The following is a 17,083-nucleotide window of genomic DNA, read 5'->3' as shown; positions in this document are numbered from 1 at the left end:
TTAAGAAAGATCAGCCAATAAATCTTTAACATGCCATTCATTATTTCAAAATCTATTGCTCTTAAACCCCCCTCTTCATAGTCTTTTATCAAGTCCCTGTTACTTATATAGTGATGTTTATTTTTCTATATGAAATTAAAATTCACCTTATTGATGTCTTTTATAATCCTTGGTGGGATGGCTAGGGAATAAGCTGGATAGATTAATCTGGACAAAGATTCAACCTTGGTTAACATTATCCTGCCGAACAACGTTAAATCTCTCTGTAGCCAATGGTTTAGAGTTTATTTTGCATTTGCCAATTGTATTCTGAATATTCTTTTCTTCACTATCAGCCATGCATTTAGTTAACCAAATTCCAAGATATTTGATTTCATTTTTGACAGGTATATCGTACAAAGAAGAGTGAGAACAATTGTGGATACTCATGAGTTCACATTTGTCCAGGTTCAGGCGTAGTCCAGAAGCATCAGAAAAGATCTTTATTGTATCTAAGGCCAATGGAATTTGTTCTTTATTTTTTAGAAATATTGTTGTATCATCTGAAAGCTGACTTATTATTAATTTGTGGTTATTTATGTCTAATCCTTTGATGTTTGAGTTTATGACAGTAATAGCAAGTAGTTCAGTGGCTACAATGAATAAAAGAGGTGAGATGCTGCAGCCCTGCCTGATACTTCTCTCCACCCTGAACCTGGAACATGTGCCTTCTGGAAGAGAAACACAACTATTAATATCAGTGTATAACATAGTGATCATATGCAGAAATGCATCTCCAAACCCAAAATGGTTAAATGTCTTAATAATAAAAGTGTGTTCGATAGAATCAAATGCTTTATGGAAGTCCAAGAACAACATAAAATCATCATCCTCAATTAGGTAATTGTAATCGATAAGGTCCGAAACCAAGCGGATATTATTTTGGATCAACTGTCCTTTGAGAAATCCTGATTGTGTTGGGCTAATTATTTCAGAAATACCCGTTTTTAGTCTGGTTGCTAAAACTTTTGTAGTCCCTATTTAAGAGTGTTATAGGTCTTAGATTACTTAGTTTTTTCTTATCTTTTCCTGGTTTTGGAATTAATTTTATAACTCCTTCTTTCATTGTTGTCATAAGCTCCTTTTGATTAATACACACTGAATAATAGTAATTTTAAATCTTCCCAAAAGTGCTTATAGAAATTAGTTGTTATTCCATCTGGTCCCAGTGAGCGATCAGATGCCAAGCTCTTGATAGCAAAATCAAATTCTTCTATAGTTAGGTCTTCATCACAAATTTCTCTAAAATTATCATCAATTACTGAAATCCAAATACTGATTTTGTCAAAGAAGGAGGTGATAATTTGTTCTGAGTATGAAGACTTATAAAGGTTACTGTAAAAAGTAAATACTTCATTTGAAATGCTTTTAGGGTCTGTACATTCCTCTCCGTTGATTATTAGGTTACATACTGAATTATATTCTTGTTTACGTTTTTCTAGATTGCAAAAATAGGCAGTGTTCTTTTCACCCTCTTCTATCCACTTGGCTTTGGATCGCAAATAAGTGCCGTTGGCTCTATGAAGGTATATTTTGTCCAATTTAGATTGTAAGTTGTTAATTTTTCCTTTTTTTTCCTCAGTCCAGTTCAATTTGCCATAAAGATTCATAAGTTCTTTTACTACGTTTGATTCCCCTTCTTTCCTTTGTCTGTTTAACTTTTTACCGAATGTGACTGAGGTTTTTCTGATTCTAAATTTAAGATATTCCCATTTGAGTATCGGTGTATTGATGGCTTCGTCATTCTGGATATCTAAAATTATTATTTTTTAATAGAATTACAATACTCCTCATTTCTCAGCATCTGAGACTTAAATTTCCAATAATCCTTAAATGTGTTGTTTTGGTCTTTGCTTTATAATCTTAGCATAATGGTGCAATGGTCACTTATGGGGCCATTAGAGATAACTGTTTCCTTAACCTATTGTAAAATTGAGTTGGATACCAACCAATAATCAATACGTGACCTGCTTTGACCATTAGGTTTGTGCCAGGTGAATTGTTTGACATCTTTGTTTAAGTATCTCCATACATCTATTAATTTAGTATCATTAGCGAAAATTTCAAATATTGGGTTTTTATGTTCTCTTGAAAATTTTGAAGGCCATCTATCCAACCATTCATTCGGGAGTCACATTGAAATCACCTCCAACTACAATATAATCAGTGGGGAATTTGGTATTAAGTTCCTTTATAACTGTAGAAATTTGATACAAAAGGTTCTTATTCTCTTGATCATTGTTGAATCCATAAACATTGATCAAAATAATCAGAGTATTATCAGTATTTAACACACAGGCAACCCAATGTCCATCTTTGTCTGCCATATTGCACAAAAACCTATCAGGACATCTGTTGAAACAACCCCAGCAGACCTGTTTGTACCATGATTAAAAAAATTTTTTATCTCCCCATTGTTGTGACCAAAACTTCACATCAGATTCCTCAGAATGAGTTTCCTGGAGGAAAAAAAAACAATTTGCCTGTCGCCCCTTGCAGAACAGAAAACAGCTTTATGCTTAATTGAGTCTTTAAGTTCCCTTGTGTTAAAGGGAAAAAAAGAAATGTTAGTTTTCAATTGGAACACGGAACACATGAACAGCTTTAAAGAACAGGTTTAGGAGGTGGAGTAGGAAAGTCTTGAGGTAAAAGTCCCATCATCCGAAATGTTCCACTGTGTATTCCTTTTTTAGTCAGATGTCAGCCCGTACCTGGGTTTCTACCATTGACTGTAGAAAACACTCACTGGTTCAGACAGATGCCACTGCTCAGTCCGCCATCTCGCGAGCCTCCGTCAAGAAGAAGAAGAGCTTCTGGTTTACATGTAAAGTCAACTGAGGACACTCCACACCAGTTGGTGGTGGTAATGCACCGTTTTGCTGTTTGCCAACCGCCAATAAACCCTATACAGAAAAAGAAGAAGTAACTGGAGGAGCGCGAGGAGCGCGACTGGGGGTCCCGCTAAACTTCACAAGTAGATTTGCATTGCGAAATCGCTTTCTGCCTGATTCGCGCGACCAAGTATCGCGACTGACGCAAAATAAAATACACGCTGCATTTTATGCATTCGTGCTTATCGCATCTGCCGCTCAAGTTGGAAAAAACCGGACCCCAGCTTCAAGTCGCGCCACGACAACCAATCAGGAACCTGGTGACGCGACGCTCTGGCCTAGTTCAAAGGGGCAGGTCCAGCCAAAGTCATTTGTTCTTCATTCAATATGTGGGAAAGGCTCATCAAGGCAGTAGCCAGCCACCCAGAGCTGTATGACATCAACTGTGCTTTCTACCGAGACAGGAATAAAAAGGACCTAGCTTGGAGAAAGATATGTAAAGATATAGGGCAACCTGGTAAGTTCATTAATTTCTCTTTTTAAATTTTTTCACTGACCCGGGGAAGCCGCGTCAAAGCTAGCAAGCCCGCCTACTGTCCCACTATTTCCCACTGATGTACAAATACCTTTCCGCTAACAAGAGAATGTGTTTATTCAGAGGACATCTGCAGGAGAAAGTGGAAGAGCCTCAGGGACACATACTCCAAGGAGAAGAGGGTAGTTAAGGAGAAGAGTAGTGGTTCTGCAGCAGTAAAGGGGAGGAAATGGAGGTTCTACACGGTCATGGGGTTTCTGGACCCCTTCCTCACCCCGCGGGAGACTAGCTGCAATATGGTGCGGACCCTGGAGAACATCCTTCCCGAGGACCAGAGACAGCCCGAAGAGGCAGCAGCGAAGTCCCAGTCAGAAGGTATGTTTACAATGAATTAATGTAGGCAGTTAATTTATGCATGTTCTCATATAGGTATATATAAATAATTTCCCCCAGGGATCAATAAAGTATTCTGATTCTGATGCTTCTGTCGCGTTCGGTGTGTGTGCTCTAGTGATGTGCGAATCATGAACGAATCGTTCAATACTCGAGAAGCACTTTACTGACTCGTGAATCATGATTCACAAACCCTACTGACTCATTCACTGACTCATCCCTGTTGCTGTTAGCAAACTAATTTCATTAGTACAAATATATCTAGCTTATAATAAAAATTGCGGGGGGGAAACAACTGCCAGTTTCTTAACAAAAACATTTCTGCTCTGAATTGTAAGAACAAACTCTGAGTAGAAGCATCGCTCTGCTAACATGCTAACAGAACATTTGAGTCACTCAGGCCCCCCCCCCCCCCCCCCCCCCCCCTTTCCTGTGCTGAATCTTAGCATGAACAAATCGATGGCTGTGTCCCAATTCAGGGTCTGCATGCTTGAAGCATGCACACTATAAGTAGGAGAAGTGCGGAAGTGAGAGGCCTGTGAAATGGGCCGGTCTAGCCCTCTTTGCGCTGCTCAGGTTGCCTAGCAACCATGATACTAACTGCGAGAAACGTTACATACAGCATTGTGTGTCCTAAATGAAGGAGAAAAAATGTTTTGTTGGTCATTCATTTTTGTCATGACATCACTTTGATTAGTTGAATATCTGAGGCTAAGACCACAGGACTGTAAAACATGATAGTTGGGTTTCATTTCTGTACTGAACAGTCATTTCAAGATTAGTTAGTAAATAACAATTAGCTAATGTTGGTCATGAGACTAAAGTCATCTCACTGTGGTAATGTAAAAATAAAATATACAGGATATATTACAGCAGTGAGCTTGAACTCTGGGTCAAAGATTCAAGTTGCAGTTATTTATATTTCCTATCACCTTAAATCTTCACTCAAAGACAAGTATCTTTGACAGTGTATATATAGATGTGTTATACATAAGAGACAAATATTGTTCATTTAATATGTTGGCATTATTACATTTGCCTCAATGCTCACATATATGTGTAAAAAGGAAAATGTACAAGCTGTGAAAACTGTTTCTGATAGAATGAAGAGTAGACTGATATATTAAATATTCCTTTATTGGGTGAGAAAATCACACCTCGTCATAACTGCTTAAGTCATACAGAATAGATATCAGAGCCTTAAACAGGCTGACTTCTGCTAAATGGGTCAAACTGGGCAGAAAGTATACAAACACATAACATCCATATAGAATATGATGTAACACTATAGATCAACTTACCTCAGAATATATAAAGCATATAAACAATTACAACAATATGATGCAACAAACACAGCAGTGCTACTAATCCAAAATACTCAAAGCTTCATAGAACTGAAACAAACATTTATTTTTAGGTCCATTCTGCTGCTGATACATACTTTAGGTTTCTGAATATTAAACTTGTTTCAGTCGGTCTATTCTCTCCGTCTGTCAGCTGCTGCTGGCTCTTCCTCCTCCTCTTCCTCACACACTGCTGAGTTTATCCTGGTGGATCATCAGGGGTGCAAAGCCTCACAGATGATGTGCTTAACGAGTAAACCGTCAGCTCGTTCAAACACACGTTAAAGTCCGTTTGGCTCGACACCACCGAACAGAGGCAGCAATATAACATAGCTAACATTAACAGTGCGGTGAATCCTGCTTGTGCTGTGATATTCAGGACTGCAAACCGAGCAGCATCACGGACTTTCAGCTTGTTGTGTTTGTGGATACATGACTGACTTTAATTATCCATAAAATCATCACATTCTCTGTAAGATTAAGGTCAACTGTATGTGTGTATGTATGTGTGTGTGTGTAGAGGCTTTAAAACCAAGTAAACGCTGAAAGTACAAACATCACTAATGTCACATAACTTTGCCGACCTGTGGCCAACAGTAATGTTTTAATGTTCTTCATTATTAAACATTTGCACATATATAAGTGACATGATATTCTGTACTTACTTTTGACAGTTCACTCTTCGGCCGCTCCCTTCTGCCGTATTTTGCGGCAAAATTATCCACACCCACCGCCGTGCTATGAATTGTGGGATATATGGGACCACGAAGCGTGCACCGGACCACGCTTGATATTTGGGGAAATCGATGGTGCATTTGGAGTATGCATTTGAAGTACACTTCAAATTGGGACAGCCGTCGTCGCGTGGCGGTGACATAATCGCACTCAAAATGCGTACTTCAAGCGTGCGGTCCCTTAATTGGGACACAGCCATTCACTCACCCTCTCCCTTGTGGCTCACAGCTTCTTCTTCTTGGTTGGCCACCAATGTTAAGGCGCATTACCGCCCCCTGGCTCACAGCTCTGTGGACATTTAGATGAGAAAATATATATTTGACACATCTGAGGAAAATACTAATAATATAAAAATACATGTTCCCTTTAGAAATCTTAATTTTTTTTAATGCTTTATAAAAATAGTTGCTTATGGATATATATGAAAAGAGAAACAAATTAAGTTTGAGTGAAAATGTAAAAACTTTTGCACTCTGTAGGCAACTGACTCAAAAAATCCGATTCATCTTGGTGAGTGACTCATTCAAACTCGATTCAGTAAGAAGAATCGCATTTATCGCATTTGCACTACTATTCTTATTGTGTATATCTTATTTATCTGTTCCTCTGGCTCTCCTGCTACTTTGAGCATGTACATGACAAAAGAATTTCCCTCGGGATAAATAAAGTTATTCTTATTTACCATAACAAGTATGCACCGTTAGGCACTCTCACGACTGCATGTGTCTCGTGTTTTCTCCAGTGTCTGATGTGGAGAGGAGGACCAGGTCTCTGCGGACACAGTACGGGAGGGTGCTGTATCACCCGGAGAAGCTGAGCGCTGGAGAGCAGGAGAAGCTGAGCGCTGGAGAGCAGGAGAAGCTGAGCGCTGGAGAGCAGGAGAAGCTGAGCGCTGGAGAGCAGGAGAAGCTGAGCGCTGGAGAGCAGGAGAAGCTGTGCGCTGGAGAGCAGGAGAAGCTGTGCGCTGGAGAGCAGGAGAAGCTGTGCGCTGGAGAGCAGGAGAAGCTGTGCGCTGGAGAGCAGGAGAAGCTGTGCGCTGGAGAGCAGGAGAAGCTGTGCGCTGGACAGCAGGAGAAGCTGAGGGAGAAACTCTGTTTCTTGAGGCCTTACATAGTTCGCAGGAAAGGATATTCATCTCTGGTAAGTCTGCAAAGAGAAAAATACATTTCCTAAATATTAAAGAAGGTCCTTATCACAGTTTAAAGAAATAACAACATCAATCGGTGAGAAAATTGGGGGGAGAGACGTTAAAGTTGCAGCAGCAAGTCCTTTATATTTAGAATAACTCAGAGGGCTGTGTCTAATGTGAAATTTTTGGAAGACTTCATGAGAATGATCAAGCATTTTTTTAGCATTTTACATTTTTGCCTTTAAATGTTTTAATATAGTTTTAAGGACTTTAACTGAAACATAGTCAACAGCAAAACTGATAAATGCAGCAGACGACCTCCCGCTGCATTGAACAGCAAATGAACATCGAAACCGGATAGTTTCTCAGATGGTGGAGCGCAAATATTCAATTCAAAATAAGTACTTAAGTTGTTCTGGGTCTGATGTGTTTGCAAAGCCATTTTATTTCTTTTAATATTAGAAAGAAACAACAAGATTCAGACTACCCTCTATGAGCAAGCACTTGGTGACAGTGGGGAGGAAATTGTCCTTTTTAACTGGAAGAACTAGGCTAAGGGAGGGGAGAGGGAGCTGGCTGAGGAGAAGGAGACAGGACAAAAGACGCACTGTGAAAGAGTGCCAGATATTAATAATAATTAATGATTAAATTCAAGGAGTTTTGAGGACATCCTGATAATAATGAGTCAAAATAGTAATGCCTGTAAGAATTAAATAATTGAACTAGTTTTTCAGGGTCAGATATAAAAACAATTTTGCAGCTTGTTCTTCTTCTCTCAAACGACTCATTTTCTGAAAGGCTGCTTGCAGGTAGGAAGAGGAAATTCTTTTCAACAAATCTGGCAGAAGAACGCTACCCAGGAGGGTTCGTTCCCAGTAGGCAGATGCTAGCAAGTATACACGGCTTTGAATCATGAAACTTTGTGCAGAGGTTTTCACACAAGTCTCAGTTAGAGGTAATCAATGGTGCTGGGTATCGTCACTGATTTCTAGAATCAATCCGATTCACAAGGTCTCGAATCGAGGAATCGGGGGAAATTTTGCCCCAGTCAGAAATATTACAATTCAGATCATGCATCTGTACATTTCCATATTTTTATTTCTGTAAAAAGAAAGATGACACTTGCGAGACTTTATCAAAGGTGTAAGCATCATAGAAGATGCCTTTGTGTCAAAGTAACTGAGGATAAAACACAGAAAAACGTGAAGGCGACTTTCCTGGCCTGGGATTTTATAAAAATATTCTGTGTGCAGTAGATCAAAAACGAAAGAAAACCATTAATCAACATATGAACATTGCCTGATGCTGCTGAAGTGAAACAGAGCAAAGTTACAGAGGTTTTATTAGAGACATAGCTAAGAGTTTTGCAATTTTGCATAATTTTAAAAAGTTTAAACTTCAGTAGCCTATTGAACAGCATAAAAGGAGGATACAGCTGGACAGCTCGGACTGATAGCCTGCTCCATAGCGACTGACGCTGTCATCATCACAGGGTAGCTTTATCTATATATCTATAAATCCTCTAAACTGCATGTTTTTTTTTGTTTGTTTGTTTGTTTTGTTTGCAGGCGGACAACTTTGTGGATCATAATGATAAGGATGAAGAGGAGTTGAAGACTGAGGGGAACATTGATCAGGAGATGGGCAGCTCAGTAAGCAGCCAGCTGGATGCAGATGGAGGTGGCCAAGACTTGGATGAGCCCCAGTCTATGGACTCTGCCCCGAGCTTCGCCCCACTTCAGTGTCCACAGCCTCGGGTCACAGAGGTCGTGTCTCTGAGTTGTCCGCATCATCGCGATGAAGACAATCAACCTGTTAAAACGGCACCCAAACACGACGTCCTCAACCAGTTTGCTGAGGTCATGCTGGCTGACATGCGGCAGGTTGAAGACCCTGTGCTGCTTATGAGGCTCCGCAGAGACATCACAGACCTGGTGTTCAAAGCGGTGGAGGAGGACATGCGGAGGCGGTGTGTTCAAGCGCCATCCTCAGTGACTGGGAATGGCACGCAAAGCTGCTGCAATCCTCTGCAGCTGTATTCAAACATCTCCTGGAGCCAGAGGCTTCTGAGGAAGAGGAGGAACAAAGGGCATAGGACTGGAAGCAGGTCGCAGAGGCGGGAGGAGAATAGGAGGGTGTCCAGGAGTCAGTTAGCACCACCTGTCGATCCAGGGCAGTCAGCAGAGGGGTTGAGCGCAAACGGGCCTCAGGTTATTCTTCAGGTGTTTGAGATTAAAAAAGATGGGGAGCCAGATTTAGTAAAGATTGAAGATGAGCCTTTAGCCATGGACTGACTTGAGAGTCTGTCGGGGCAAGATGAGCAGGGTTTGGAGGGATGGAAGAGAAGGCTGTCATTTTTTTTCTAGTTTTTCTTTTATTTTTGGATCTTTCACCTCAGGGCCACCATAGCTAGAATTTAAACTAAAGACACATCTCTGCCTTTGCAAAGTAAATGTTTATAAGCCTGTAGTTGAACTTTTGGATGGTCTTCATTCAGAAAACTGAATAAGATGAGGAAATTAGCTTTAAACACAAGGCAGCTCTCTTTGTTACCCAGCTAAAAGAAGAAAAAAAAACTTGTCTGAATCTTGTTTGGATTTTCTGTTGTGAATAAAGAATCTCTTGTTTTCAGCCTTGTTGGCCCTTTTCTTTATGGATTAGTAACCTGTCCAGCTCTAAACACAGCTGTGATGGATTTATGAGGAAATATTTGCAGTTTCCCCCCCTGTCCTGCAGATGGAAGCATGGAAACCCACCACAGACCCTTTCCCAAAAATTCAAATATCATGGAAAAGTTTATTTCCATAATTCTATTCAAAACATTAAACTTTCATAGATTATAGATTCAGAGCCCACAACTTAAATGATTTCAAGTACTTCAAGTAGTGTTTATTTGTACATAATTTGGGCTTCCAGCTCATAAAACCCACAAAAACAGGATTTCAAAAAATTTGAATGCTGTGAAGACCTCACCATTAACGTCTCATTTTTTGCAGGAAAAAAAAAAGTGACTGAGTGAAGCGATTTAATGACACCTGGGGAAACCTGTGCAGGTGCTTTCAGGTTAGTAGATGAGTTATGTGTGAAACTCCGTTTAAAACATTCATGCCCTGTAAAATTTGGGCTGATGTCTTCACAGTATTCTAATTTTTTGAAATCCTGTTTTTGTGGGTTTTATGAGCTGGAAGCCCAAATTATGTACAAATAAGCACTTGAAATCGTTTAAGTTGTGGGCCCTGAATCTATAATCTATGAAAGTTTATTGTTTTGAATAGAATTATGGAAATAACCAAACTCTTCCATGATATCCTAATTATTTGGAAAGGATCTGTAAGTCACAGCTCCTCCTGAACTAACAGGACTGCAAATTAAACCCCAAATTTATGCTTATACTTTTTAAAAAGGCAAATTTCTACCTTAATCCTAAAACAGTATTTCAAGACTAATTTATTATTCCAGCATTTCCACCCTGCAAAATTAACATTAAAGAAATTTAATTTTTAAAATGTATTTATTTATTTTTTCTTAATAGCGTCTTCAGTCATTTGTGCATACATTCATTTCCATCAATGTATGCAAACTTCCTGCCACAAAAGAATATATCTTATTTGTTTATTTAAAAATAAATAATAAAATCAATTAAAAATTGTAAAAAAAAAAAAAAACTGAGAAAACGGGGAAAAAAGTTTTTGGTGATTTATAAGTAAAGCTTGCTGATAATGTGTTTTAGTACCCTAACTGTAGTGCCTTAAATGTTTCATATTATTTAATGATTATTACTCCACACTTCAGTGTTGATTATCTTTATTTCATTATTTTTCCCGTGTTCAGGTGTCTTTTCTTTTAGGCATTATCTCGGTTGTTTTCACAGCACGCGGGGTCCTTTTTGATTTTCAGTCAGGCGCTGCGGGCCGCTATCTGTCTCTGTTCCACTGAGGGGTCCTGAGCGTCATTCACATACACACGTGTGCGCCGTGTTCTCGGTAACCATGGCGGACCTCCAGATGAAGCTTCTCCGAAAGAAGATCCAGAAGCGAAACGAGAAGGACAGAGAGCGCAAATTGCAGAAGAAGAAGCGGGAAGACGAAGTAACAGGAGAAGATGGAGAAGAAGGAGAAGATGGTGAGTGTTTGATGGCTAGGTAAACGCTGATGTCGCAGGCTAAGCTAACAGGTAGCGCTCTTCCCTGGTCCGTTTCTAACTTTTTTTTACTCTTCTAAGGTTTAAATCTGAGTTTGGGTTCACTGTAGCTGCGCATGCAGGTATATTTTCTCTGCTACACAACTGCATGCGCATTTCGCCGCATACTAGCTCAAAAGATTAGTATACAAAACAATTTAGCTAGCACTGTGCTAACCAGGCTTCCAGAGTTTTCCTTTGGGGTTTATTAGCAACAAACTTTGATCATACTTCCAGTGAGTCTGACGGTGAGCTCAAACGGCCTCCAGGAGGAGGTACCCAGAGAGCTAAAGAAGAAACAGAAGAAGAAGAAGAATCAGGAGGAGGAAGAGGGACCAGTGGAAGGGAGCAGCACAGAGGAAACTCAGATGAAGAAGAAAGCGAAAAGGAAGCAGCTGGCTGAGGGTGCTGAACCTCCAGGTAAAAACAGAGCCCTTTATACGGGTAACACACTCAAGTTTGCTTTGTTGGTGCTTCGGTTAATGTCCATGTTCTGATTGAAGCCGTGAAAAAGAGCAAAACTGCAAAAGAAGAAGAAAATGGGGAGGAGGACACGGAGGAGGAAGAAGTAGCAGATGACAATGGAGATGCAGCTGCTGACAAACCACAAGAAGAGGAGGAAGATGAGCCTGAGCTGCCGTGTGGACTCACAGGTACTGAGTGAATCAGGTTAATTGCATATGAGGCGGTTAACAGGAGAGGCCGGCTCTGCCGTGCTGCCTTCATGTGTTGCCCGGTCGCTGCTTCCATCATGAGCCGGGTGTCAGCTGAGGCATACAGAAACTCTTACGGTGGTCTTTGTGGGCGGCGTCTTTAGTGACGCCTCTGACAGGAACGACTGTAAGGACACGCTGAATCAAACCGTATCTCTGCTCTGTTTATAATACACACTGGACACTTCCTTACACCTGTTCAGCTTGGGCTTGCTGATATGGAAGAAAAATTGTATCACAATTTTTACATCTTAGTCAATAACTATATCACAATATTATAATATAATAATATAATAATTCAAATCACTAAAACCACTGTCAAGCTTAAAGATTCCTTTTTGCTCCCAAGTGAAGTTGAGGTTACTCTTGACTTGAATATTATTTATTTTCTACTGGAAAATGATAAATGTACTGTAAATGTGTTTTCAAATAAAATAAACAGTATTTATAAGAAACTAAAATCTTAATTCTGACCAGTCAAAAGCTTCAAGATTTATAGAAGAACACAAACAGAAGAGAAAATAATTTTTTCTTTGGTCAGTTTCAAGTGAATAGTAAATGGCCTGCATTTGTATAGCGCTTTACTCAGTCCCTAAGGACCCCAAAGCGCTTTACACTACATTCAGTCATTCACCCATTCACACACACATTCACACACTGGCAATGGCAAGCTACATTGTAGCCACAGCTGCCCTGGGGCGCACTGACAGAGGCGAGGCTGCCGGACACTGGCGCCACCGGGCCCTCTGACCACCACCAGTAGGCAAACATGGGGTTAGTATCTTGCCCAAGGATAATAATAGAGATATTAATTATTAAATGATAATAAAAAAAAAATCTGCAAGGTCTTTCATTCGTACAGGGTAAAACAGCTTTAACTTGTTGGGAAACAATTTAAATCATTAGACGGCAAACATTGTGTATTTGTAAATAAACAGATCAGCTCCTGGTGGAGATCCACTCCTGCCTTGTTCTGCATGTCCATCTGTTTTTTAAGGACTGAGCGTAGATTCTGGATCAGACTATGTTAATCTAATGACCTGTGAGTCACTTTGTCTTGTGACATGGGGCACCGTAATGCTGGAAATTGTACAGAATGTCACCAAATTGCTTCTGGATCACTGGAAGAAGTTGATCTTTGAGACTGTTTCTAGTCTGGTCAGTCAGCAAAACCTCACAACTGCTTTTATCTTATGTCTTTTTATGATGACATTCAAGTATTGTACTAAATACATTCATGGCAGAAGCACTATAAACCTGTGCATAATCAAACCATGATGTAATATGAAAAATCCACAATTCTCCGTCTGTTTCAGGGGCGTTCGAGGACACATCCTTTGCCTCTCTCGCCAGTATAGTTAGCGAGAACACGCTGAAGGGAGTGAAGGGCATGGGCTTCGAGCACATGACCGAGATCCAGCACAAAAGCATCCGCCCTCTGCTGGAGGGAAGGTGGGTTGGTTGTCCACTTAGACTCTGAGCTGCTCAGCCTAGGCGGCGGAATAACATGAAATCGTTTGCTCCACTCTGCAGGGATGTCCTGGCTGCGGCAAAGACAGGCAGCGGTAAAACTCTGGCCTTCCTCATTCCGTGCATCGAGCTCATCTACAAACTCAAGTTCATGCCCAGGAATGGTGAGCTGCTGTCTGAGTCTCCTCGTCTCCTGCTTAGCTTCATCCTCCTCTTTCTCACTCGCTAACTCTGTAACTGCTCTCTTTCATCTCAGGCACCGGCGTCATCATCCTGTCTCCTACACGCGAGCTGGCCATGCAGACCTACGGCGTGCTGAAGGAGCTGATGACGCACCACGTGCACACTTACGGTCTGATCATGGGAGGGAGCAACCGCTCAGCTGAGGCCCAGAAGCTCGCCAACGGCGTCAACATCGTGGTAGCCACACCCGGACGCCTGCTGGACCACCTGCAGGTGAGCAGAAACAAAGTTCTCTGTTCTTCATTCTCATTTTTAATACTTTAAGAAGAACACCGTCTGAGTGGCTTGTTCCACATCTACAGAACACGTCCGGCTTCATGTACAAGAACCTGCAGTGTCTGATTATCGACGAGGCCGACCGGATCCTGGAGGTGGGCTTCGAGGAGGAGCTAAAGCAGATCATCAAACTGCTGCCGAGTATGTATCAGTGAAAGTATCAATAAACCCAATAGTGAGAAATTTATGAACATTGATTTAGTTGATGATTTGGCACAAAAAACTTTTAGTTCTTTGAAGAAGCGTTTTGATTTCCAAAGCAGCAAAGTAAAACCAACTCATGAGCATTTTTGTTCAGTCTAAACGTATTTAAATCATGGACCTTAGTGACATCAAACACTGTGGAATCAGTCCAGTTTAAAAAAAAATGTTTCAGGTAGAGCCAATAATGTGTCATCGTGACCTTTTGGCGTAACACCAATCGTAGTTTTGAGAGAGAGGTGCTGCTTCTTTTTACTCTGACTCTAAAAGAGGAAGTGAATCACATGTAAATAAAGAGAAATGTGGGGTTTCCTGTTTTTGTATTTAAAAAACTGACCACTAACCTGTGACATGAAGCAGCTTCCTGTTTTATAAAGACTTGTATTGTAAATGTTTTATTCTCATTTCTTTGATGTGCCTTGGCTTTCTCTGAAACAGTAAATGAGCTCTCCACTGCCCTAAGCGCGTGCTTTTAGTTTAATTCATTTTTAATTCAGCAAAAAAATTCCGAACATCGTCACAACCCTCAAACATCTGTCATTGGCTTTGAAGAGCTGAAAAAACCTGACCAGTGTTACCAGGATTAGCTGATCTTGGATCAAATCCTAACCCTGAGTGTAAAATATCCTGAGAGAGTCCTTAAAACTCCAGATGTTGTTAAACCCTCTCACCTGTTCTGTTTACTTTCTCTCTTTGATGTTTCTCAGAGCGGAGGCAGACGATGCTGTTTTCAGCCACTCAGACAAGGAAGGTGGAGGACTTGGCTCGCATCTCCCTGAAAAAGGAGCCCTTGTATGTCGGGGTGGACGACAACAAAGACAAGGCCACAGTTGACGGCCTCGAGCAGGTACTCAGTCATAAACTGTTGCATACAGGCCAAATCCAAAGAAGCCAGTTTCCCTTTCATCCTTTTTACTGAAATCCTTTCAGTATTTCATGAAATCACATCAGTTTTACTAGATGGTCTGAAATCACAGAAACAGCTAGAACTCAGTCTTCTTTCTCGTTGCTGATGCAGTGATCTCTCTCTCTCTCTCTCCTGTTTCAGGGCTATGTGGTGTGTCCATCAGAGAAGCGCTTCCTGCTGCTTTTCACCTTCCTGAAGAAGAACCGCAAGAAGAAGCTGATGGTCTTCTTCTCTTCCTGCATGTCTGTGAAATTCCACTATGAACTGCTCAACTACATCGACCTGCCCGTCATGGCCATCCACGTAAGTTCTCCAGACGCAGCTTACATGAATCTTATCTAAATATACAAGTGGTCAAAAAAACTGAGCCTCTAAAAGTTAAAGTTCTTTGGTTGTACCTGTGAAAAATAAGTTGGCTGATGTTAGAAGCAAATGGTTTTTCTTTTGTTTTATTTTATCCTTTGATATTTGAAGGGTGACGGTGAGCAGATGTTGACCTGCAGCTGTTCTGAGCGTTCCTTTGCTTTGTATCATTTCGCAGGGCAAACAAAAGCAGACCAAACGTACCACCACCTTCTTCCAGTTCTGCAACGCTGACTCCGGCATCCTGCTGTGCACAGACGTGGCAGCTCGAGGGCTGGACATCCCCGAGGTGGACTGGATCGTGCAGTACGACCCTCCAGATGACCCCAAGGTCAATAAGTTTTTGGGGTTTTTTTTATTGCATATGCAGCATTAGTTTGTCATGTTAAATTATTGAGTTTGATCAAAAATTCCCAGAACAGGACTAATCTTAAGGTTGATTTTTCTCCCACAGGAGTACATCCACAGGGTGGGTCGGACTGCCAGAGGCATCGATGGTCGAGGCCACGCCCTCCTCATCCTGCGGCCAGAAGAACTCGGCTTCCTGCGGTTCCTCAAACAGGCCAAGGTGAGCTGACCACCTGCCTGGTCATTTCAGTTGTACGAACACATACAGACTTTTAAGCAGGATTTGCCTTTAAATTTTACATCACATATAGTTTTATAGTCACTGTTGAAGGTTTTGTATCTAAATCCTCCCACTGTGCTGTGGTGTCCCACAGGGCTCTGATTTGGGGACCTCCTGTTTTAATGTTTTTAATGGAAAAAATAGGACATGCCAAAGAAAAGATATTCATAGACACTGATTGTCCCTTTTTTGTGTTGATTAGTTTTCTTTAAAGTCTGCATTATCTGCTTTATCTCATCTAGGTCCCACTGAGTGAGTTTGAATTTTCCTGGAGTAAAATCTCCGACATCCAGTCTCAGGTGAGAATTAACGTGCGGTTTACACTCAGCAATGCCTCAGATAGCAAAGGCAGTTTTGTGACTTGAACTCTGTCCTCCCTCAGCTGGAGAAACTTATCGAAAAGAACTACTACCTCCACAAGTCTGCCCAGGAGGCCTACAAGTCCTACGTGAGGGCTTACGATTCCCACTCGCTCAAACAGATCTACAACATCAACACCCTGAACCTCCCCATGGTGGCGCTCTCATTTGGATTCAAAGTTCCTCCATATGTTGATCTCAGTATCCTTTGCTGCTTGTTTTTATTCATTATGCTTGAAAACATCTGAATGTTACAGAATTGCACGTTCATGTAAAAGGTTGTAGCTCTCCAATAGAGAGGATCATTTTTAAAAAGAAAGATGTTCTCCTTAATTAAATGTTTCTCTTCAGACGTGCACAGCAGTAAAGGAGCCAAGCTGCAGAAGCGAGGTGGCGGTGGTGGTTTTGGATACCAGAAGTCCAAAAACGTGCAGAAATCGAAAATTTTCAAACACGTGAACAAAGGAAAGAGCGACCGAAGGCAGTTCTCCCGCTGAGCCTTGGATCCTCCCCCTCCTACTTTAATCCCATGAACTTCCTGCTTCAGAGCAGTCGGACTAACCCTTCTCCCTCAGACGTCTTTTATCAGTTTTCATGCTGAAACATTGTTTAAAGATATTTTTGTAAATGTTCACATTTAATCCCTGTATCGGCTATCAATTGTCCTTTCTTTCTTGTATTTGCAGCAAATTAAACCTCTAACAGATTAGTGTGTTTTGCTCATATCATTCTTTTTGTT

At 41.0% G+C, this 17,083-nt stretch overlaps 2 protein-coding genes across 2 annotated transcripts; both read left to right on the top strand.

The window, feature by feature from the left end:
* The first annotated feature begins 2,967 nt into the window (after window positions 1-2,967).
* On the top strand, window positions 2,968-9,636 carry LOC101479178 (uncharacterized). Its single transcript, XM_014407638.3, has 4 exons — window positions 2,968-3,387; window positions 3,529-3,780; window positions 6,619-7,016; window positions 8,574-9,636. Exons 1-4 carry the CDS (start codon window positions 3,258-3,260, stop codon window positions 9,297-9,299), a joined length of 1,506 nt encoding a protein of 501 aa, XP_014263124.3. The 5' UTR covers window positions 2,968-3,257; the 3' UTR covers window positions 9,300-9,636.
* Window positions 9,637-10,933: 1,297 nt separating this feature from the next.
* On the top strand, window positions 10,934-17,053 carry ddx18 (DEAD (Asp-Glu-Ala-Asp) box polypeptide 18). Its single transcript, XM_014407652.3, has 14 exons — window positions 10,934-11,127; window positions 11,422-11,604; window positions 11,688-11,837; window positions 13,214-13,349; window positions 13,431-13,531; window positions 13,624-13,823; window positions 13,913-14,027; window positions 14,795-14,934; window positions 15,136-15,297; window positions 15,536-15,688; window positions 15,812-15,925; window positions 16,228-16,284; window positions 16,368-16,545; window positions 16,696-17,053. Exons 1-14 carry the CDS (start codon window positions 10,995-10,997, stop codon window positions 16,839-16,841), a joined length of 1,968 nt encoding a protein of 655 aa, XP_014263138.2. The 5' UTR covers window positions 10,934-10,994; the 3' UTR covers window positions 16,842-17,053.
* The last annotated feature ends 30 nt before the right edge of the window (window positions 17,054-17,083 follow it).

Source organism: Maylandia zebra, linkage group LG16, assembly GCF_041146795.1.
Source record: "Maylandia zebra isolate NMK-2024a linkage group LG16, Mzebra_GT3a, whole genome shotgun sequence".
Classification (NCBI taxonomy): domain Eukaryota; kingdom Metazoa; phylum Chordata; class Actinopteri; order Cichliformes; family Cichlidae; genus Maylandia; species Maylandia zebra.
Note: the sequence above shows the minus strand (reverse complement) of the source record. Positions and strands in the feature narration are given on the sequence as shown.